We start from the raw sequence: 22,383 nt of genomic DNA on the forward strand, positions 1-22,383 counted from the left end.
TGGCAAAATCTACAGTTTGGTCCATCCTGAGGAAGAAAGAAAGCACTGGTGAACTCATCAATGCAAAAAGACCTGGAGCCCACGGAAGACAACAGTGGTGGATGATCGCAGAATAATCTCCATGGTGAAGAGAAACCCCTTCACAACAGCCGACCAAGTGACCAACACTCTCCAGGAGGTCGGCGTATCAATATCCAAATCCACCATAAAGAGAAGACTGCATGAAAGTAAATACAGAGGGTTCACTGCACGGTGCAGCCACTCATAAGCATCAAGAAGAAAAAGGCTAAAAAACATCTAAAAAAGCCGCACAGTTCTGGAAGAACATTCTATGGACAGATGAAACCAAGATCAACCTCTACCAGAATGATGGAAAGAGAAAAGTATGGTGAAGGCGTGGTCCAGCTCATGATCCAAAGCATCGCACATCATCTGTAAAACACGGCGGAGGCAGTGTGATGGCGTGGGCATGCATAAACCCGGCGGAGGCAGTGTGATGGCGCGGGTATGCATAATCCCGGTGGAGGCAGTGTGATGGCGCGGGTATGCATAATCCTGGCGGAGGCAGTGTGATGGCGCGGGCATGCATGGCTGCCAGTGGCACTGGGTCACTAGTGTTTATTGATGATGTGACGCAGGACAGAAGCAGCCGAATGAATTCTGAGGTATTCAGAGCCGCCATACTGTGTGCTCAGATCCAGCCAAATGCAGCCAAACTGATTGGTCGTCATTTCATACTACAGATGGACAATGACCCAAAACATAAAGCCAAAGCAACCCAGGAGTTTATAAAAGCAAAGAAGTGGAATATTCTTGAATGGCCAAGTCAGTCACCTGATCTCAACCCAATTGAGCAGCATTTCACTTGTTAAAGACTAAACTTCAGACAGAAAGAACCACAAACAAACAGCAACTGAAAACCACCGCAGTGAAGGCCGAGCATCAAAAAGGAGGAAACACAGTGTCTGGTGATGGCCATGAGTTCAAGACTTCAGGCAGTCATTGCCAACAAAGGGTTTTCAACTTAGCACTAAAAATGAACATTTTATTTAAAATTATTGAATCTGTCCAATTTCTTTTGGTCCCTTTAAAAACAGGGTGGCACATGTTAAGGAGCTGAAACTCCTAAACCCTTCATCCAATTTTAATGTGGATACCCTCAAATGAAAGCTGAAAGTCTGAACTTCAACTGCATCTGAATTGTTTTGTCTAAAATTCATTGTGGTAATGTCTATAACCAAAATTAGAAAAATGTTGTCTCTGTCCAAATATATATGGACCTAACTGTATCTCCTATCGCAAAGTGCTAGTGCTTAAAGTAGCATAAGTGCATTAGTGCGGAGACGTAAGGGCGCTCATGTTCTGCCCCCCAGTGTGGGACCTATAGAGTGCTCTAAAGCAGTAATATTCACCACATATTATCTACCGCATAGATTAAAGGTTGCTGTTACCCATAGTTCCACAGAGAGACACCACAAGAGCAGCGGTGGGCTACACATCAGAACGAGGTGCTGGGTAATGCCAGCTAAGAGGAGATAGCGGGCTGGACTCCATCCGGCAGTCACGGTCTACTGCCATGGCCGCCGGACCAGGTCCTGTGAATCGATTTACTCACCTCTGGTAATCACTAATCTGGGAGCTCTGATCCAGAAATCTCTCCTGCACATTCTTGTAATGAGCAATGTTGTAGATGTCCCTCGTAATCCTCCAGGTCTGTAATTCCCGCAGAAGTACAACACATATCTTGTCATTTGTCAAATTTACCATTTTCGCTTTAATCAATAAATGCTGTTTAAACCAGATTTACATCACTCTTGGCCCCAAAATTACCCTTCACATCACGCTTGGCTGTAATTCATTGTCCCCTGCACCGTCCTACCAAATGGATTATACAGCGCCCCTCCCCCGCCGCACAGAAATTATTGGCAGTGATCTTCTAAACGGTACAATTATGGAGCTGTTATTAAATGTCAGGCAGCGCTGCCTGATACTGCAGCAGGAAGGAGGGAAGAAATCAATAGCGAGTTACATTCCCACCGATCAGAGGAAACGCCGCGATTCTCCTACCGTGACGCATTATCTGGTTATAGGGTAAATGTCCAAACATCTCGAATGTTCCCGGACATCAGCCGCCCATCGGACATTAAAGCCGCTCAATTTCAAGGAGCATTGAGAAAAGCTTCAACTCTACAGAATGAAAGATATTCAGATAAAAAGAGTCTCCGAAGCTCCGGAGCTGCAGCCGCTTTGCCATTCCTGTGCCACCGGGCTCATCATTACCACCCTGCTCCCTCCATAGTCACAAGAACCGCTAGAAGGGTCCCTAAAATGACACAGGAGGGTGGATTCCTGGTACCAGGGGCACCCGGGAAGTTTAGCTAGTGATGGGCCAGTGAAGGCTTGTGCCTCGTTACTGGGTGTTCAAGAGGTGCCAAAATTCCATACCGAAACCAAACTGGATCCTTGCCCCAGGAGAAGGAAAGTCCTGCACTGACAGTCAATAACTACGTGAAGACTTACGCTAGAATGTTCCAGTGGTTCAGCATTTCTAGTCTTCAAAGGAATCACTACATGACATCCCCTTTTCGTGAGGAAAAAAGGATTGCAACCCACCCGGCACCAGTTGAAAAAACAGCAATATCATTAATTGATTTCTATCTTACAGAAAATAGGAAACTCATACATCAAAGGCGGGGAACTCAGCTGTGGACCCCGCAAGGTGGAGAGCCGCTAGCAAACAGCCTCTGGCGGACCGATCCAGTGTCGCTTCTCCAAATCACAACCCCCCATCCAGATTCAATTCAACAGAATGTTATGCGTTCTGGTTCTCTTCACCGTGAAGACCACCCATGAGAAGACCACTGACGGTATTCTCAGTTATATCAGCTCTCAAGGAAATGCTTATCCAGTCACCCAGAGGTTCCTGCTTGCCCTCCTCTCTCAATGCATCCATTAAACCAACATGTAAAGTTGTAAGAGCTACAAAGATAATACAGCAATCTACAGTGACGTGTAAAAGTTTGTGCACCCCTGGTCAAAATTACTGTTGTCGTGAACAGTGAAGCAAGTTGAAGATGAAATGATCTCTAAATGGCCTAAAGTTATAGATGATACATTTACTTTATAGGTTAGGCAAACAAAATATATATTGTCATTTTTGACATTGTTAAAATTACGAAACGGAAGATGGGTTGATGCAAAAGTTTGGGCACCCTGCATTGTTAGTACCTAGTAGCGTCCCCTTTTGAAGGTACCACAGCTTGTAAACACTTTTTGTAACCAGACAAGAATCTTTCAGTTCTTCTCTGAGGCATTTTCATCCATTCTTCCTTGGAGAATTCCTCTAGTTCTGTGAGATTCCTGGGGCCTCTTGCTTTCTCTGCTATTTTGTGGTCTCACCACAGATTTTCAATGATGTTCAGATCAGGAGACTGTGAGGGCCATTGTAAAACCTTCAGTTTGTGCCTTTTAAGGTCATCTATTGTGGATTGTGACGTGTTTAGGACCATTATCATTTGCAGAAGCCATCCTCTTCCTTTTTTCACCTTCATCTTTTTTTACAGATGGTTTTATGTTTGCATCAAGAATTTGTTGAAATTTCATTGAATCCATTCTCTCCTCTACACGTGAAATGTTCCCCTAACCATTAGGTGCAACACAACCCCAAAGCATGATTGATCATCCCCCATGCTTAATGGTTGGCAAGATGTTCTTTTCCTGAAATTCTCCTCCCTTTTTTCTCCACACATACCTTTGATCATTGTGGCCAAAGATTTCTATTTTACCCTCATCAGTCCACAGGAGTTGTTTAAAAAATGCATCAGGCTTGTTTAGATGTTCTTTTACATATTTCTGAAGCTGAATTCTATGGTGAGGATGCAGGAGAGGATTTCTTCTGATGACTCTTCCATGAAGGCCATATTTGTGGAGGTGTCTCTGAACAGTTGAGCAATGTACCACAACTCCAGAGTCTGATTAATCTTTCTGAAGATGCTTTCTGATTTGCCCCTCTAGCAATCCTACAAGCAGCTCTCACTGAAATATTTTTCTTGGTCTTCCAGACCTTATCTTGACCTCCACTGTTCCTGATAACGGCCATTTCTTCATTAAATTTCAAACTGAGGAAAGAGTAACTTGAAAATGCTTTGCTATCTTCTTATAACATTTTCCTGCTTTGTGGGCCTCCACCATTTTCATTTTCAGAGTGCTAGGAGCTGCTTAGAGGAACCCATGGCTGCTGTTTTTAGCACAAGGTTAGAGGAGGCTTGGATTTTAATAAAGCTGGGAAATTTGCATCACCTAGACTTTCCTAAGAATAAGCCATATCCCTAACAGGATAATTAAGGTATGAAACCTTGGTCAAAGTTGTCTGAACACACAAATCTCGAAAGGGTGCCAAAACTTTTGCATTGACCCATTTTTCTATTTTGTAATTTTTAAAATCAAAACGCTGCTCAAAAAAATAAAGGGGACACTTAAACAACAGAATATAAATCCAAGTAAATGAAACTTCTGTGAAATCAAACTGTCCACTTAGGAAGCCACACTGATTGACAATCAATTTCACATGCTGTTGTGCAAATGGAATAGACAATAGATGGAAATTATTGGCAATTATCAAGACACCCTCAATAAAGGAGTGGTTCTGCAGATGGGGACCACAGACCACATCTCAGTACCAATGCTTTCTGACTGATGTTTTGGTCACTTTTGAATGTTGGTTGTGCTTCCACACTCGTGGTAGCATGAGACGGACTCTACAACCCACACAAGTGGCTCAGGTAGTGCAGCTCATCCAGGATGGCACATCAATGCGAGCTGCGGCAAGAAGGTTTGCTGTGTCTATCAATGTAATGTCCAGAGGCTGGAGGCGCTACCAGGAGATAGGCCACTACACCAGGAGACGTGGAGGTGGCCATAGGAGGGCAACAACACAGCATCAGGACCGCTACCTCAGCCTTTGTGCATGGAGGAACAAGAGGAGCACTGCCAGAGCCCTGCAAAATGACCTCCAGTAGGCCACAAATGTGCATGTTTCTGCACAAATGGTTAGAAACCGACTCCATGAGGATGGTCTGAGTGCTTGAAGTCCACAGATGGGGTTGTGCTCACAGCCCAACACTGTGCAGGACACTTGGCATTTGCCACAGCACACCAGGATTGGTAAATTCGCCACTAGCGCCCTGTGCTCTTCACAGATGAAAGCAGGTTCACACTGAGCATGTGACAGACATGACAGAGTCTGGAGATGCCGTGGAGAGCGATCTGCTGCCTGCAAAATCCTTCAGCATGACCGGTTTGGCAGTGGGTCAATAATAATGTGGGGTGGCATTTCTTTAGAGGGCCGCACAGCCCTCCATGTGCTCGCCAGAGGTAGCCTGACTGCCATTAGTGTTGTGAATTCTGCTCTCGGGCTCTCTCCGATGGTTGTTGATGGTAATGTAGTTATTCCTGAGCAGCAGTCTTGGACAGATGTTTTGGCTAATTGCAATTCTGACTGGGGTATTTAGCTGTGCAGGACTCATTAGTCCTTGCCGTAGTCATTGTTCCTTTGGAAGTGTTGGTCCACTGCCTGGCCTCTCCTGCTTGCTGCCAATTCAGCAAAGATAAGTGTTTTGCTTCATTTTTTAGACACACTGCTATGTGTTTGTTTTCTGTGCTTATCTTGTTTCTATTTTGTTCCTGCTAGACTGTGCCTGATGTTTTTCTCAGTCTAGTTGGAGTCGCAGATATACTCTCCACATCTTTAGTTAGGGGGTGGAGTTTTTGTATTTTTCTGCTGTGGATATTTTGTAGTGTTTTATGCTGACCGCATAGTATCCTGTACTATCCTTTCCTATCTAGGTAGAAGTGGCCTCCTTTGCTTATCCCTGTTTTCTGTCTGCGTGTGTCTTTTCCTCTCCTACTCACAGTCATTATTTGTGGGGGGCTACCTATCCTTTGGGGGTCTACTCTGAGGCAAGAGAGTTTTCCTATTTCCATCTTTAGGGATATTTAGTCCTTAGGCTGTGTCGAGGTGTCTAGGTCTGGTTAGGCACACCTCACGGCTACTTCTAGTTGCGGTGATAGGATCAGGGTTTGCGGTCAGTAAAGTTATCACTGCTCCAGCGAAGGTCATTTCATGCTGCTCCAAGGCCACCTGACCATAACACATTAGGTACTGAGATGAGATCCTTAGACCCCTTGTGAGACCATATGCTGGTGCGGTTGGCTCTGGGTTCCTCCTAACGCAGGACAATGCCAGACCTCATGTGGCTGGAGTGTGTCAGCAGTTCCTGCAAGATGAAGGCATTGAAGCTATGGACTTGCCCACCCATTCCCCAGACCTGAATCCGATTGAACACATCTGGGACAACATGTCTCGCTCCATCCACCAACGCCATGTTGCACCACAGACTGTTCAGGAGTTGGCGGATGCTTTAGTCCAGGTCTGGGAGGAGATCCCTCAGGAGACTTTCCGCCGCCTCATCAGGAGCATGCCAAGGCGTTGTAGGGAGGTCATACAGGCACGTGGAGGACACACACACTACTGAGCATCTTTTCCTCGTCTTGAGGCATTTCCACTGAAGTTGGATCAGTCTGCAACTTAATTTTCCATTTTGATTTTGAGCATTATTCCAACTCCAGAACTCCGTGGGATATTAGTTGTGATTTACGTTGATCATTCTTAGATTTTATTGTTCTCAACACATTCCACTATGTAGTGAATTAAGATTTACAACTGGAATATTTTATTCAATGATATCCAGGATGTGGGATTTTAATATTCCCTTTATTTTTTTGAGCACTGTATATATATATATATATATATATATATATATATATATATATATATATATATATATATATATATATATATATAATTAAACTATACAGGAAATGTACCATCTGTAACTTTAGGCCTTTTTGATCAGGGGCGCCCAGACTTTACATGACACTGTAGTTAGTTTCATGCTTACAGGGGTTTTCTGGGCTGGAGGTAAATTTCTCAGTTGCTCTGTGACTGCACCATATCAGGATTCTTCGATCTGCCTTCACATAGATAAATCTCTCAGTTATATCTAGTATCGATGTTTGGTAATTTTGGTGAGTCTTGTGATCTGGCGTCATAAGAAACGCTGCTGCTTATGGTTTTGTGGAAATCGACAGCTGAGAAGACTGGGCGGCGGTGAATCTGGAGCATGGCGCTGCTGGTAGTGAGGGCGGAGAACCCATTACAGAGATGATATTCCTCCGGTTCTGGACCTCTCGGCGCTCTCCACCCTGGGAGACCGGCACTATTTTCCTTTTCTGCTTATGTGGATGATCTGATAATCTGGAAGACGTCATAATGCGGCAACAAAGCAGATTGTGATGCGTCTGTGTATTTATGAAGCCGGAGGTAAAATAGGACTAGACTGGAAAAGAGAAAATGTAATGGAGGGCGCAGAGAGGTCATGAATATTATTATATGCAAATCTCATGCACTTTGTGCTACGTCCTGAAGAGAATACAAATGAGACTCCGTCCGTCCGTGACGCTGAGCGTTTACATTGTATTTCTACAGTCTCACCCGCATTTATACCAGTTATTATGGTGGACTCCACGAGGCTCCTCTCAATGTCTTCACTCACTTTTACTTGATGAGTTCGTTCACGGATAGAGAACATGACTGCCTTCTTCCAAATACCAGCGCCACGCCAGTCCATGGTCATGTCTGGTAGTGCACTTAGCTGGGACTGAGCTACAGTGTCACACACAACCCGTGGACTGGGGGCACTGCTTTTGGTAGAAATTATCCCCTTTTCTATAACTCTGGCAAACTCTTTGTGGATTCAGATGGATCTTCTCCAACTTCTTTTGGTCACGTTGATCCTGATGTTTTCAGTTTTGCATTTGAAGAAGCAAGACAACCTCAGTCCTGGATATTTCATGTCATGTTTCTAATGAAGAGCAATTCTTCTAAAATATCCTTCTAGGGAATTCATACGTGACTGATGGTCATCGAGGTGAGTCCCTTCTAGTTTAGGAGAAATTCACTTGAATATTCAGTGCTGGTTCTGCTGTGGAGATCCAGTAATAATCATTTATAGATCACTTTGGCCAGGAAGTAGATCCATCGCTCCACAACACTTGGAGACACCGGCTTCAACTAGGTGTCTGACAGTTGGCCAACCATGCATGGTACCACCAGAGCCTGTGGCTTGGCCATGACAGGAGGTTGAGTCTAGGCCAGCATCACCACCCGGTACACCCATGTAAGTGCTGGGGCCCTGAGCAACCGGTAGGGCTCACTTGCTGTCTGGGAAACCAGAGTCTGGGTGCACGGTACCAGCGCAGGCACTAGCACCAGGACTTCCCCCCTCCATGAGTTAAACTGTTTGACATACCATACTTACCTCTCCTCATTCCCCGCTGGCTGCAGAGAGCGCAATGATGTCACAACAGCGGTGAGCACGGCAGACAGTCTGAATAGGCTGACAACACCAGAGCTGAGGAGACCGGAGCAGCGGCCAGTGGGAAACGAGGAAAGGTTAGTATGTGATTATTTTTTATGTTTCGAGCATTATATGGGGTCCATTCTTTATGGAACATTTATATGGGGTTCATTCTGTATGAAGCATAATACAGGACCCATTATTCTGTATGGAGAATTTTATCGGGCCCGTCCATGCAGAACTTTCCTCTCATTTTGCATCTATCTCTCTTCGACTACCTACAATCTGGCTTCCGTCCCCACCATTCCACTGAGACTGCCCTGACCAAAATTACTAACGACTTACTTACAGCCAAAGCTAACAGACAATTCTCTATACTCCTCCTCCTAGACCTGTCCTCTGCCTTCGACACAGTTGACCACTGCCTCGTACTACAGATCCTCTCTTCCTTTGGTGTCAAAGACCTTGCCCTATCCCGGATCTCCTCATACCTTGCCAACCACACATTTAGCGTTTCCTACTCCCACACTACCTCTTCATCTCGCCCTCTCTGTTGGTGTCCCTGAAGGCTCTGTTCTAGGACCCTTACTCTTCTCAATCTACACACTTGGCCTGGGACAACTCAACAACTCATAAGGTCCTATGGCTTCTAGTACCATCTATATGCCGATGACACTCAGATCTACCTCTCTGGCCCAGAAGTCACCTCTCTGCTCTCCAGAATCCCAGAGTGTCTATCAGCCATATCTTCCTTCTTCTCCTCTCGCTTCCTCAAGCTCAATGTGGACAAATCTGAACTAATTATCTTTCCTCCATCTCACATATCTTCCCTACCTGATCTATCTATCAAAATGAAATCACACTTTCTCATGTCCCCAAAATCCGCTGCCGCGGAGTAACCCTTGACTCTGCCCTGTCCTTCAAACCGCACATCCAAGCTCTCGCCACCTCCTGTCGCCTCCAGCTAAAAAATATTTCCAGAATTCGTCCTTTCCTCAACCTTCACTCTACCAAAATGCTCGTGCATGCCCTAATCATTCCCCGCCTTGACTACTGCAACATCCTCCTCTTTGGCCTACCTTCTAACATTCTCACACCCCTCCAGTCCGTCCTTAACTCTGCTGCCCGACTAATTAATCTCTCTCCTCGCTACAATCCTGCTTCCCCTCTTTGAAAATCCCTTCACTGGCTCCCAATTTCCCAGTGTATCCAGTTTAAACTACTAACACTGACCTACAAAGCCATCCATAACCTTTCTCCTCCGTATATTTCCAAACTAATCTCTCACTATCTTCCCTCACGTAATCTCCGGTCCTCCCAAGACCTCCTTCTCTCCTCCACGTTTATTCGCTCCTCACCCGATCGCCTCCAAGACTTCTCCCGAATATCCCCCATCCTCTGAAATTCTGTGCCCCAAGATGTCCCGTTATCCACCACATTTGGATCCTTCAAACGAAACCTGAAAACCTATCTCTTCAAAGAAGCTTACAACCTGCAATGGCCACATGGCCACCTCAACACCACTGGAGCTACTGCAACCCCCGACCTACTGTCTCCTTCCCCATAATCCTGTAGAATGTAAGCCCCCAGGGGCAGGGTCCTCTTCCCTCTGTACCAGTCTGTGATTGTTAGTTTTGTTTACTGTAAGTGATATTTGTACTTTGATGTAACCCCTTCTCGTGTACAGCACCATGGAATTAATGGTGCCACATAAATAATAATAAATAATAATAATTCTGTATGGAGCATTATATGAGGTACATTATTCTGTATGGAGCAATATATGGGGTCTATTATTCTGTATGGAGCATTATATGGGGCCTATTATCCTGTATGGAGCATTATATGGGTCCATTCTGTATGGAGCATTATATGGGGTACATTATTCTGTATGGAGCAATGTCACGGTTCAAGGGGAGGATACCCTTATCTTCCCCACCACTCACACCAATTTGTCATGAACCGGGGTTGTTTGGTTCCCCCTGGTTCCTTTTTGAAGGGGATTTATCTATATCCCACTTCCCTGTTCCGGTTTGGAACTTCAAACTCTCTGGCTCCCCCCTTACCCTCAGGTCAGACCGGGTACTGCACCTAGGATAATTAGTCACCAGAAATGCTGCCTTACTTTGTACTGGCTAATGGGCACACTGCAGCAAGGGTTGATATAACTACTCACTCTCAGGCGGGAACAATAATTATCAACGCCGCCGTCACTACAAAGCCTCCCAAACACACAGGACAAATCCGCTGCAACCAGCACCAGTTTCTTAGTTAATAATGGGTCCGGAGCCAACACAGATTAGTAGCGTAATTCACTTCAAAGGTGGCTGTATGTTATAGAGCAAAAAGATACAAAGCTAGTAATTTTATATATTTTACTCCAAAAAAGGTGGGCAGTGTTTACAGAAGTATAAAAAGATATTATAAAAAGAAAAGTATTGTATGTACAGTACAATTACAAATAAAATGGGATTAAAGTTGAAAAAAACACTTACATTTCGTTCATATGATTTCATCTCATGGTTGACCATCTGCTGTGGGGGAGGGACACACATCTAGACCCAGGACAAAGACAATGAAGACTGCTGTCTCACTCACTTATCTCCCAGACCAAAACCAAGGCACTCCCCCTGTGGTGACCTCACTCAGAGGCTGAATCCTCCCTTTACTTGGAGTTTAAACAAACCATTTCTATACATAACTCGCTGTATGAACCTCATATGAGAACAACACAATTATCAGGATGTTCCCCACATCAGGGGGGTTCTTGTAAGTATAAACACGGCATAGATACATGACCCGCTTCCGGAGAAATCCACTCCTTGCAACTCCTTGGGTTTAGCTCCTAGCGATTTCAGTGAGCTATAGATCTCTTGATGGACATCCGGAATATATAATCCTTTTATCTCTAGCCCAGATCAGTGCCAGTATACATAACTTTAAAATAGCAATAGAGTCCCATGCAGTTTCTGTAACAGTCTTGGCTGGTATTAGACGGGAAAAGGAATGTGGGGTTTAGGGAGACCGGCTTTCGCAGCACCGAGCCATAAAAATTCTTCAGTGAATGTGCTGGCCTGTCTCACATTACAAGGTGATAGCAGGGGAGAGGGAGTTGCCTGCAGGCTAAGAGAGCAGAGCTTAATAGGCAAAGTAAAGAGGGGAGTTGGAAAAGCCTACAACGTGTGTCTGAAAACCATGGACCTTTTAGGTACAGTATATACTCACAACATGGCATATTCATATTATCGTGACACCTCCCCTTTTTGGACCGCGCTACAGAGGTAGAACTTCTCAGTACTCCTCCATGCTCACCTCAGCAGATTCGCCCCAGCGGGACAACCCGTCTGCATTGCCATGCTTTGGCTTCATGGAGCCCCCACCTTCCCAGTGCCCCAGATAGTGGACCTCTCTCATGTCCATCAGGCACTTTACTGGTTTGATGGTCAGACTGGCTTGGTGAATTCGCCTCAGCACCTCCTGAAGATGCTGCAGGTGTTAATCCCAGGAGGAACTGAATATGGCAATGTCATTTAAGTACACCACTGCATACTTCTCCAGTCCCTTAAGCAGGTGGTTAACCATCCACTGGAAAGTGGCTGGGGCATTCTTTATGCCGAATGGCATGACCATGGACTGTTACAGTCCAAAGGGTGTGATAAAGGCGGACTTCTTCTTCTTCTTCGGGGCTCAGGGGAATCTGCCAGTATCCTCAACTCAGATCCACTATGGTCAGTTATTCTGCGCCAGCTAACTACTCAAGCAGCTCCTGTATGCTCTGCATTGGGTGCGCGTTAGTGACATTGAGCCCCTGTAGTCCACGCAGAAGCGGGTGGTCCGATCCTTCTTTGGCACGAGAACTACTTGTTCTTTGACCGTTGAATGACCCCCAGCTGTAATATCTCATCGATCTCCTGGCACATAACCTACTACACCTCGTCGGATATCCGATAGGGTGTTCTCCCTAGTGGTGCATGATTCCCGGAGTCCACCTTGTGGACCGCTAACTCAGTCCTTCCAGGTCGGTTGAAGAACATGGCCCAGAAGGGTTCCAGCGTGGACTGCAACTGCAACCACTGGGGTTCGGTTAACAAGGCGCTTACCTCCACATCCTTGATGGACACACCCGCCTTGGCTTGGGCCAACATGTCCAGGAGGGGGTCTTCCTCCCTGTCTTCGGGCAGGCTGCAGACCAGTAGGACGCAGGCTTCACGTTCGTGATGAGCCTTCATCATATTGACGTGAAAGGCATCTCGCCTACCCCGGGCGTGGTCAAGAATGACCACGTAGGTGATTGGGTTGAGCTTTTGATGGATGACGTATGGGCCTTCCCAGGCTGCCTCAAGCTTATCCTTTGGTACGGGGACCAGCACCCACACCTTTTGACCCACCTTGTAGGTCCGCTTCTGAGTGTACTGGTCGTAACAGTGCTTTCGATCAGCCTGAGCCTGCGTCATGAAGTCATGTACAAACTGCTTCAAGGTCATGGAAGCGCATGGCATACTCCACTGTGGACACGTCAGAAGGGTTTGGCTCCTCTTTCCAGGATTCCCTTGCCAATCCAAGGGGTCCCCAGACTCACCTGCCATACAGGTGCTCGAAGGGGGAGAACCCCGTCGAGGCCTGCGGAACCTCTTGGTAAACGAAGAGCAGATGTGAGCGGTGCCGCTCCAAGTCGCATCCTTGCGTCTCAACCAGCATGCGTAGCATCTATTTGAGGGTACCGTTGAAGCGCTCACACAAGCCATTGGTCTGTGGGTGATACGCACTCGATACCAGACGCATCACCTGCAGAGCTTTCTTGGCAGAGGAAAGAGGGGGGGGTCGGAAAAGCCCACAGCGTGTGTCAGAAAACCATGAACCTTTTAGGTATATACTCACAAATGGCATATTCATATTATCGTGACAAGCAATATATGGGGTCCATTATTCTGTATGGAGCAATATATGGGGTATATTATTCTGTGTCGAGCAATATATGGGGCCTATTATTCTGTATGGAGCATTATATGGGGTCCATTCTGTATAGAGCAATAAATCGGGCCCATTATTCTGCATGGAGCAATATACGGGGCTCATTATACTGTATGCAGCATTATATGGGGCTCATTATTCTGTATGTAGCAATATAGTGGCCTTTTATTCTGTATGGAGCATTATATGGGGCCATTATTCTGTATGGAGCAATATATGGGGCCTATTGTTCTGTATGGAACATTATATGGGGTCCATTATACTGTATGGAGTATTTTGTCTTTTTATCTTTATAATTGATTGTCTTCCACCTGCTATAGGCTGGTCCAATTTCTTCTGCATCTTTTTCTTTTCCACTAAAATCATCTTTTTCCCAACAGCCTCTTCTCCAATTTTTTTTTTACTTTTCCACCGTCATCTTCTCCATCATCCTTCTCTTCATCTGCATCATCTTGTTCTCTGTTATCATCCCTTCTTCTGCATCTTCTTTTCCTCTATTATCTTCTGCAACATCTTCTAATTTAGTCTTTTATTTCTTCACTTTTGTCTCTTGTATCTTGTCTTCTTTTGTCTCTTGTATCTTGTCTTCCTTTGTCTCTTGTATCTTTTCTTCTTTTGTCTCTTGTAGCTAGTCTTCTTTTGTCTCTTGTATCTTGTCTTATTTTGTCTCTTGTATCTTGTCTTATTTTGTCTCTTGTATCTTGTCTTATTTTGTCTCTTGTAGCTTGTCTTCTTTTGTCTCTTGTAGCTTGTCTTCCTTTGTCTATTGTATCTTGTCTTCTTTTGTCTCTTGTAGCTTGTCTTCTTTTGTCTCTTGTATCTTGTCTTCCTTTGTCTCTTGTATCTTTTCTTCTTTTGTCTCTTGTAGCTAGTCTTCTTTTGTCTCTTGTATCTTGTCTTCTTTTGTCTCTTGTATCTTGTCTTATTTTGTCTCTTGTAGCTTGTCTTCTTTTGTCTCTTGTAGCTTGTCTTCCTTTGTCTATTGTATCTTGTCTTCTTTTGTCTCTTGTAGCTTGTCTTCTTTTGTCTCTTGTAGCTTGTCTTCTTTTGTCTCTTGTAGCTTGTCTTCTTTTGTCTCTTGTAGCTTGTCTTCCTTTGTCTATTGTATCTTGTCTTCTTTTGTCTCTTGTATCTTGTCTTCCTTTGTCTCTTGTAGCTAGTCTTCTTTTGTCTCTTGTGTATTTTCTTCTTTTGTCTCTTGTAGCTAGTCTTCTTTTGTCTCTTGTAGCTTGTCTTCTTTTGTCTCTTGTAGCTTGTCTTCCTTTGTCTCTTGTAGCTTGTCTTCCTTTGTCTATTGTGTCTTGTCTTCCTTTGTCTCTTGTAGCTTGTCTTCCTTTGTCTATTGTGTCTTGTCTTCTTTTGTCTCTTGTAGCTTGTCTTCCTCTGTCTATTGTATCTTGTCTTCTTTTGTCTCTTGTATCTTGTCTTCTTTTGTCTCTTGTAGCTTGTCTTCTTTTGTCTCTTGTGTCTTTTCTTCTTTTGTCTCTTGTAGCTAGTCTTCTTTTGTCTCTTGTAGCTTGTCTTCTTTTGTCTCTTGTAGCTTGTCTTCCTTTGTCTCTTGTAGCTTGTCTTCCTTTGTCTATTGTGTCTTGTCTTCCTTTGTCTCTTGTAGCTTGTCTTCCTTTGTCTATTGTGTCTTGTCTTCTTTTGTCTCTTGTAGCTTGTCTTCTTTTGTCTCTTGTAGCTTGTCTTCTTTTGTTTCTTGTAGCTTGTCTTCTTTTGTCTCTTGTAGCTTGTCTTCTTTTGTCTCTTGTAGCTTGTCTTCCTTTGTCTATTGTATCTTGTCTTCTTTTGTCTCTTGTATCTTGTCTTCTTTTGTCTCTTGTAGCTTGTCTTCCTTTGTCTATTGTATCTTGTCTTCTTTTGTCTCTTGTAGCTTGTCTTCTTTTGTCTTTGTATCTTGTCTTCTTTTGTCTCTTGTAGGTTGTCTTCTTTTGTCTCTTGTAGGTTGTCTTCTTTTGTCTCTTGTATCTTGTCTTCTTTTGTCTCTTGTAGCTAGTCTTCTTTTGTCTCTTGTAGCTTGTCTTCTTTTGTCTCTTGGAGCTTGTCTTCTTTTGTCTCTTGGAGCTTGTCTTCCTTTGTCTATTGTATCTTGTCTTCTTTTGTCTCTTGTAGCTTGTCTTCTTTTGTCTTTGTATCTTGTCTTCTTTTGTCTCTTGTAGCTTGTCTTCTTTTGTCTCTTGTAGGTTGTCTTCTTTTGTCTCTTGTATCTTGTCTTCTTTTGTCTCTTGTAGCTAGTCTTCTTTTGTCTCTTGTAGCTTGTCTTCTTTTGTCTCTTGTAGCTTGTCTTCTTTTGTCTCTTGGAGCTTGTCTTCCTTTGTCTATTGTATCTTGTCTTCTTTTGTCTTTTTTAGCTAGTCTTCTTTTGTCTTTGTATCTTGTCTTCTTTTGTCTCTTGTAGGTTGTCTTCTTTTGTCTTTTGTAGGTTGTCTTCTTTTGTCTCTTGTATCTTGTCTTCTTTTGTCTCTTGTAGCTAGTCTTCTTTTGTCTCTTGTAGCTTGTCTTCTTTTGTCTCTTGTAGCTTGTCCTCCTTTGTCTATTGTATCTTGTCTTCTTTTGTCTCTTGTAGCATGTCTTCTTTTGTCTCTTGTAGCTTGTCTTCTTTTGTCTCTTGTAGCTTGTCTTCCTTTGTCTATTGTATCTTGTGTTCTTTTGTCTCTTGTATCTTGTCTTCTTTTGTCTCTTGTAGCTTGTCTTCTTTTGTCTCTTGTAGCTTGTCTTCTTTTGTCTCTTGTATCTTGTCTTCTTTTGTCTCTTGTAGCTTGTCTTCCTTTGTCTATTGTATATTGTCTTCTTTTGTCTCTTGTAGCTTGTCTTCCTTTGTCTATTGTATCTTGTCTTCTTTTGTCTCTTGTAGCTTGTCTTCTTTTGTCTTTGTATCTTGTCTTCTTTTGTCTCTTGTAGGTTGTCTTTTGTCTCTTGTAGGTTGTCTTCTTTTGTCTCTTGTATCTTGTCATCTTTTGTCTCTTGTAACTAGTCTTCTTTTGTCTCTTGTAGCATGTCTTCTTTTGTCTCTTGTAGCTTGTCTTCCTTTGTCTATTGTATCTTGTCTTCTTTTGTCTCTTGTAGCTTGTCTTCTTTTGTCTTTTTATCTTGTCTTCTTTTTTCTCTTGTAGGTTGTCTTTTGTCTCTTGTAGGTTGTCTTCTTTTGTCTCTTGTATCTTGTCTTCTTTTGTCTCTTGTAGCTAGTCTTCTTTTGTCTCTTGTAGCTTGTCTTTTGTCTCTTGTAGCTTGTCTCCTTTTGTCTCTTGGAGCTTGTCTTCGTTTGTCTATTGTATCTTGTCTTCTTTTGTCTCTTGTAGCTAGTCTTCTTTTGTCTTTGTATCTTGTATTCTTTTGTCTCTTGTAGGTTGTCTTCTTTTGTCTCTTGTAGGTTGTCTTCTTTTGTCTCTTGTATCTTGTCTTCTTTTGTCTCTTGTAGCTAGTCTTCTTTTGTCTCTTGTATCTTGTCTTCTTTTGTCTCTTGTAGCTTGTCTTCCTTTGTCTATTGTATCTTGTCTTCTTTTGTCTCTTGTAGCTTGTCCTCCTTTGTCTATTGTATCTTGTCTTCTTTTGTCTCTTGTAGCTTGTCTTCCTTTGTCTATTGTATCTTGTCTTCTTTTGTCTCTTATATCTTGTCTTCTTTTGTCTCTTGTAGCTAGTCTTCTTTTGTCTCTTGTAGCTTGTCTTCTTTTATCTCTTGTAGCTTGTCTTCTTTTGTCTCTTGTAGCTAGTCTTCTTTTGTCTCTTGTAGCTTGTCTTCTTTTGTCTCTTGTAGCTAGTCTTCTTTTGTCTCTTGTATCTTGTCTTCTTTTGTCTCTTGTAGGTTGTCTTCTTTTGTCTCTTGTAGGTTGTCTTCTTTTGTCTTTTGTAGGTTGTCTTCTTTAGTCTCTTGTATCTTGTCTTCTTTTGTCTCTTGTAGGTTGTCTTCTTTTGTCTCTTGTATCTTGTCTTCTTTTGTCTCTTGTATCTTGTCTTCTTTTGTCTCTTGTAGCTAGTCTTCTTTTGTCTCTTGTATCTTGTCTTCTTTTGTCTCTTGTACGTTGTCTTCTTTTGTCTTTTGTAGGTTGTCTTCTTTAGTCTCTTGTATCTTGTCTTCTTTTGTCTCTTGTAGCTTGTCTTCTTTTGTGTCTTGTAGCTTGTCTTCCTTTGTCTATTGTATCTTGTCTTCTTTTGTCTCTTGTAGCTAGTCTTCTTTTGTCTTTGTATCTTGTCTTCTTTTGTCTCTTGTAGGTTGTCTTCTTTTGTCTCTTGTAGCTAGTCTTCTTTTGTCTTTGTATCTTGTCTTCTTTTGTCTCTTGCAGCTAGTCTTCTTTTGTCTCTTGTAGCTTGTCTTCTTATGTCTCTTGTAGCTTGTTTTCCTTTGTCTATTGTATCTTGTCTTCTTTTGTCTCTTGTAGCTTGTCTTCCTTTGTCTATTGTATCGTGTCTTCTTTTGTCTCTTGTAGCTTGTCTTTCTTTGTCTATTGTAGCTTGTCTTCTTTTGTCTCTTGTAGCTTGTCTTCTTTTGCCTCTTGTAGCTTGTCTTCTTTTGTCTCTTGTAGCTTGTCTTCTTTTGTCTACTGTAGCTTGTCTTCTGTTGTCTCTTGTAGCTTGTCTTCTTTTGTCTCTTTTAGCTTGTCTTCTTTTGTCTATTGTAGCTTGTCTTCTTTTGTCTCTTGTAGCTTGTCTTCTTTTCTCTCTTGTAGCTTGTCTTTTTGTGTCTCTCCCAGTATGTCTACTTCTATATTTTATATAGTGTTGATGTTTAGGTATCGTCTGTTATGAACTGTCTCTATTTTTGCATTTTCCGGTTATATGTCGTTGATCCAGGCCAGTGAGTGCAGTCTATATCTCACCAATATTTCTGCATTTCCAGATGTCTTTTCACCCTATTCTCACACCTATAATGTGTGCAATTCTCTATCTAATTTACCATACAGCTTAGATATATTTAAGAAATGTGAAATAATCCTTGAGGAAACCTGACATAAAGAATTAATGCTAGAATTGTACATTTTATGTCTGTCTGCTCCAGCGAGGTCGTCCTTGGGTCATTTAATGAACATTCGTGAAAAATGGTGTTAATAGACCGGATATTCTATCACTAAATGTAATGACATGTACTCATTAATGAAGAACTATTACATTTAAGACCAAGAGATATGTGAGGAAGTCACCAGTGCAGACTTCTATGGTCTCTGGTTAAAAATTTTCTGTCGATACCATGAAATCATGCAGAGTCTTCATTTTACTGGTGAAGCTTCTTGTCTCGTTGTCAGCTTCATCCCACCTTGGCCTCTGAGTTCCAGCGAATGAACACTTTATACATTGTGTCATAGTACATAGCAATATCGTCTAAAAGGGAAAGTGGAGAAAATGTCCTGCTACGTTTGGTTGAAAAGACGCCTCTGTATTAGAGGCAAGAAGTAATATTGGGTTGTCAGGGCAGAATACTCAGGATTCCAGACAGGAGGGAATGCGTTTTGAGCCTGGATTGTCCTCTAGTCCAGAGATAATCTGAGGACTGCACCCTACAGTTTTTCTTTTTCTTATTCTTTTTCATAGTGTAGATGTAGATCTGCACTTGCTTCAGATGAAATGACTCGGCTGTGTGAGAATCGTGGTCCTAAACTGCCGGTAGCCATTGAGGTAATATTCATGTAGGACTTAGAGATTGGGATGGTATATTTAGGTCATTTCTGCCCAAACCACCGTAGCAAAGTAACAGATCATTTTAGACTCGGACGTTCATCAGGAGACCGGTAAGAAACAAGTTTCATGTTAGAACCTGTGACTGTGTTACTTCACACGCCTCATTCTTAAAACTATTTCTGGAGTTTGTTACTCCACGTTGTAACTCTCATTCCAGAACCTTTAGGTACTGCGTCGTCGTCTCTTGTCAATCACTGATCAGCTGTCACCAAAATGGAAAAAAATGAGATCAATCCTTCTCCAGTTCTTGAATGGAAACTCAGTTATGTAGCCCTAAAGTATGTAACGGCAGCCATGAAAGGTTATAGCCTCAAATAAAGGCCTTATAACATGGCGCATTCTCTGAAAGTTGCTACCAAGCCATCGCTTCCCAACACTCACAGGAGTGTTTGGATTGGAGTAAAGATAATAAGAAATGAAAATGTTAGAATATTGGGACACTTATAAATGGCGTCTTCCCATTATCCTTCAAACATGCCTCGATCACACCGATCCTCAAAAACCCCTCCCTTGAACCATCCTCTGTGTCTAGTTATCGCCCGATATCTCTCGTCCCTTATGCCTCAAAACTACTGGAACAACACGTCCATCTTGAACTGTCCTCCCACCTCTCCTCCTGCTCCCTCTTAGACCGCTTACAATTTTTCCGACCACATAACTCAACTGAAACTGCCCTAACTAAATTCACCAACGACCTACTAACCACCAAGAGCAAGCGACACTACTCTGTCCTCCTCCTCCTGGACCTGTCTTCTACCTTTGACACAGTGGACCACTCCCTCCTGCTACAGATTCTCTCATCTCTTGGCATCACAGACTTGGCCCTATCCTGGATCTGATCATATCTAACAGACCGGACATTCAGTGTCTCCCTCTACCACATCACCTCCTCATCTCGCCCCCTGTCGGTGTTCCCCAAGGCTCAGTTCTAGGATTCCTACTCTTCTCCATCTACACCTTCGGCCTGGAACAGCTCATAGCATCCAACGTTTTGCAGTATCATCTCTATGCCAACGACACGCAGATCTACCTATCTGGACCTGACATCACCTTCTTACTCAACAAAATCCCACACTGTATGTCTGCTATTTCAGCTTTCTTTTCTGCTCACTTTATAAAACTGAACAAGGACAAAACATAATTCATCATCTTTCCCCTACCTCACTCTGCCTCTCCACGAGACCTATGCATCAATGTCAATGGCTGCTCACTTTCCCCAGTCCCACATGCTCGGTGCCTCGGGGTGATCCTCGACTCTGCCCTCTCTTTCAAGCTATGTATCCAAGCCCTTGCTTCCTCCTACTGACTCCAACTCAAAACATTTCCCGGATCCGTGCATTCCTTGACCATGAAACCAACAAAACACTAGTGCACGCCCTTATCATCTCCCGCCTCGACTACTGCAACCTCCTACTCTCTGGTCTCCTCTCTAGCCCTCTGGCACCACTCCAATCATGCTACAACCGATTAATCCCGATTAATCCACCTGTCTCCCTGTTATTCTCCAGCCTCCCCTTTCTGCCAAGCCCTTCACTGGCTTCCTATTGTCCAGAGGCTCCAGTTCAAAACCCTTTCTATGACATACAGAGCCATCCACAACCTGTCTCCTCCATACATCTGTGACATGGTCTCCCGGTACTTACCCACACGCAACCTTGATCCTCTCAAGATCTCCTTCTCTACTCCCCTCTTATCTCTTGTTCCCACACATCCAAGACTTCTCCCATTCTTCCCCCCTACTCTGGAACTCTCTGCCCCAACACATCAGACTCTCGCCTACCACGGAAACCTTCAGAAAGAACCTGAAGACCCACCTTTTTCGACAAGCCTACAACCTGCAGTGATCCTTAGTCTGCTGTACCGCCACGCAACTAGCTCTACCCTCTCCTAGTGTATCCTCACCCATCCCCTGTAGACTGTGAGCCCTCGCGGGCAGGGTCCTCTCTCCTGTACTTGTGTGTGCCTTGTTTTGCTTACATTTACTGTACTTGTCTATAATTGCCCCTTCCACGTGTAAAGCGCCATGGAATAAATGGCGCTATAAAAGTGAATAATAACAATCTAAGGATGAAGAGGATTTCTGAGGCTTTTTTATCCGTGTCCAGTTCGTGGCTGCAGGGCGCTGTAATGGCAGGTACCATCTCATGCACTTTTAGTCGGGGGCTTGTGGAGACCCCCAAGCCAAGAGCTGAGCCTGACAATATCTCCTGTCACTAATCCCCTTGTTGGTGACGCCCCCTAATGAATATCCATCCGATACATTGTGCATTGTAACCTCGTTCCTCTTCTTCAGGTGGAAGCGCAGGAGCTGGCAGAGGCTTCTTTTTGGGTGAAGGCCCGAGAAGAAAAGTTTGAATACCCAGGTCTGTTTTCAAAATTGGCTCAGACTTTTGCAACACATCAGAAAGGTAAGAAAGCTGCAGATGTTGGCATAAGTTCATGTAAGTGTGGATATATGTCTATGTATGTGGAGTATATAATATGTCTATCAGTACTCGGCAAGGGAGGATCCATAATGCTGTCTCCACCATGATCATGTGAATCCACCTACTCTACAGAAGTGCAAAATGTGTAAATTTGTAGGATTGTCTTAAAGCCACCTTAGTGTAGAATTATTATGTGTTGAGACACCGGGGTTAGGGGGCGCCCTTGTTCGTTAGCCAAAACCGCATGGACCAGGGATCTTCCCATCGAATGCCCGCTCTCCTTTTACAGTGGGCATAACGCTACTTAGGCGACACATGGTGAGGGTAAAACAGTGCGGCAATCCTTTATTGAAATGTAAAATCTAGACATAGGGGGTATTGGAATAAGCGCTAACATGGGAAAAAAAAGGATAAAATATAACTTTTAATGCAAGCTTTTTAAAACGAGACATACAACACTTACAAACACCACACACAAAAAAAGTTCACACTGAAATTAAACCTAGATATGAACCCTGGTCTGTGTGCCTGCCTGGCTGCGAAGGTTGGCACCCTATATCAACCCACACGAGAATGACGCCCCCGCTCACTAACGACTGACCCTATTGTCCTGTGTTGGCCGACCGGTAAAGTACCCCATAGTGTAGGTCAGGAAAACATGCGGCATCTATATATGTATATATGTCCGACCAGGGAAAGGGAATGAAATGCCTTGCTCGATATAGATAATGTTTATCATAGAACTGATGAGAGCCCCTCTCACTAAACTGTACCTCTGCTGCGCCCTACCTATCAGCGGAGGTTGGCACCCTACTTGTCAGCAGATATGGCGCCCCCGCTCCACCATGGCTAGCCCTAGGAGACCATGGCCATGCAGCATCTATTCATCTAACCTC

General features: G+C 43.6%; 1 protein-coding gene across 4 annotated transcripts in view; it reads left to right on the forward strand.

Moving 5' to 3' along the window:
* DIAPH2 (diaphanous related formin 2) overlaps positions 1–22,383 on the forward strand; it is a 1,874,941-nt gene that overhangs the window by 644,738 nt on the left and 1,207,820 nt on the right. For all 4 annotated transcript variants that reach the window (XM_069746079.1, XM_069746080.1, XM_069746081.1 and 1 more), the window contains one exon: positions 21,355–21,469. In XM_069746079.1, the coding sequence (XP_069602180.1) occupies positions 21,355–21,469 (115 nt within the window). The remainder of the gene's footprint in view (positions 1–21,354; positions 21,470–22,383) is intronic.

The sequence above is a fragment of the Ranitomeya imitator genome, chromosome 2 (genome assembly GCF_032444005.1).
Source record: "Ranitomeya imitator isolate aRanImi1 chromosome 2, aRanImi1.pri, whole genome shotgun sequence".
NCBI lineage: Eukaryota > Metazoa > Chordata > Amphibia > Anura > Dendrobatidae > Ranitomeya > Ranitomeya imitator.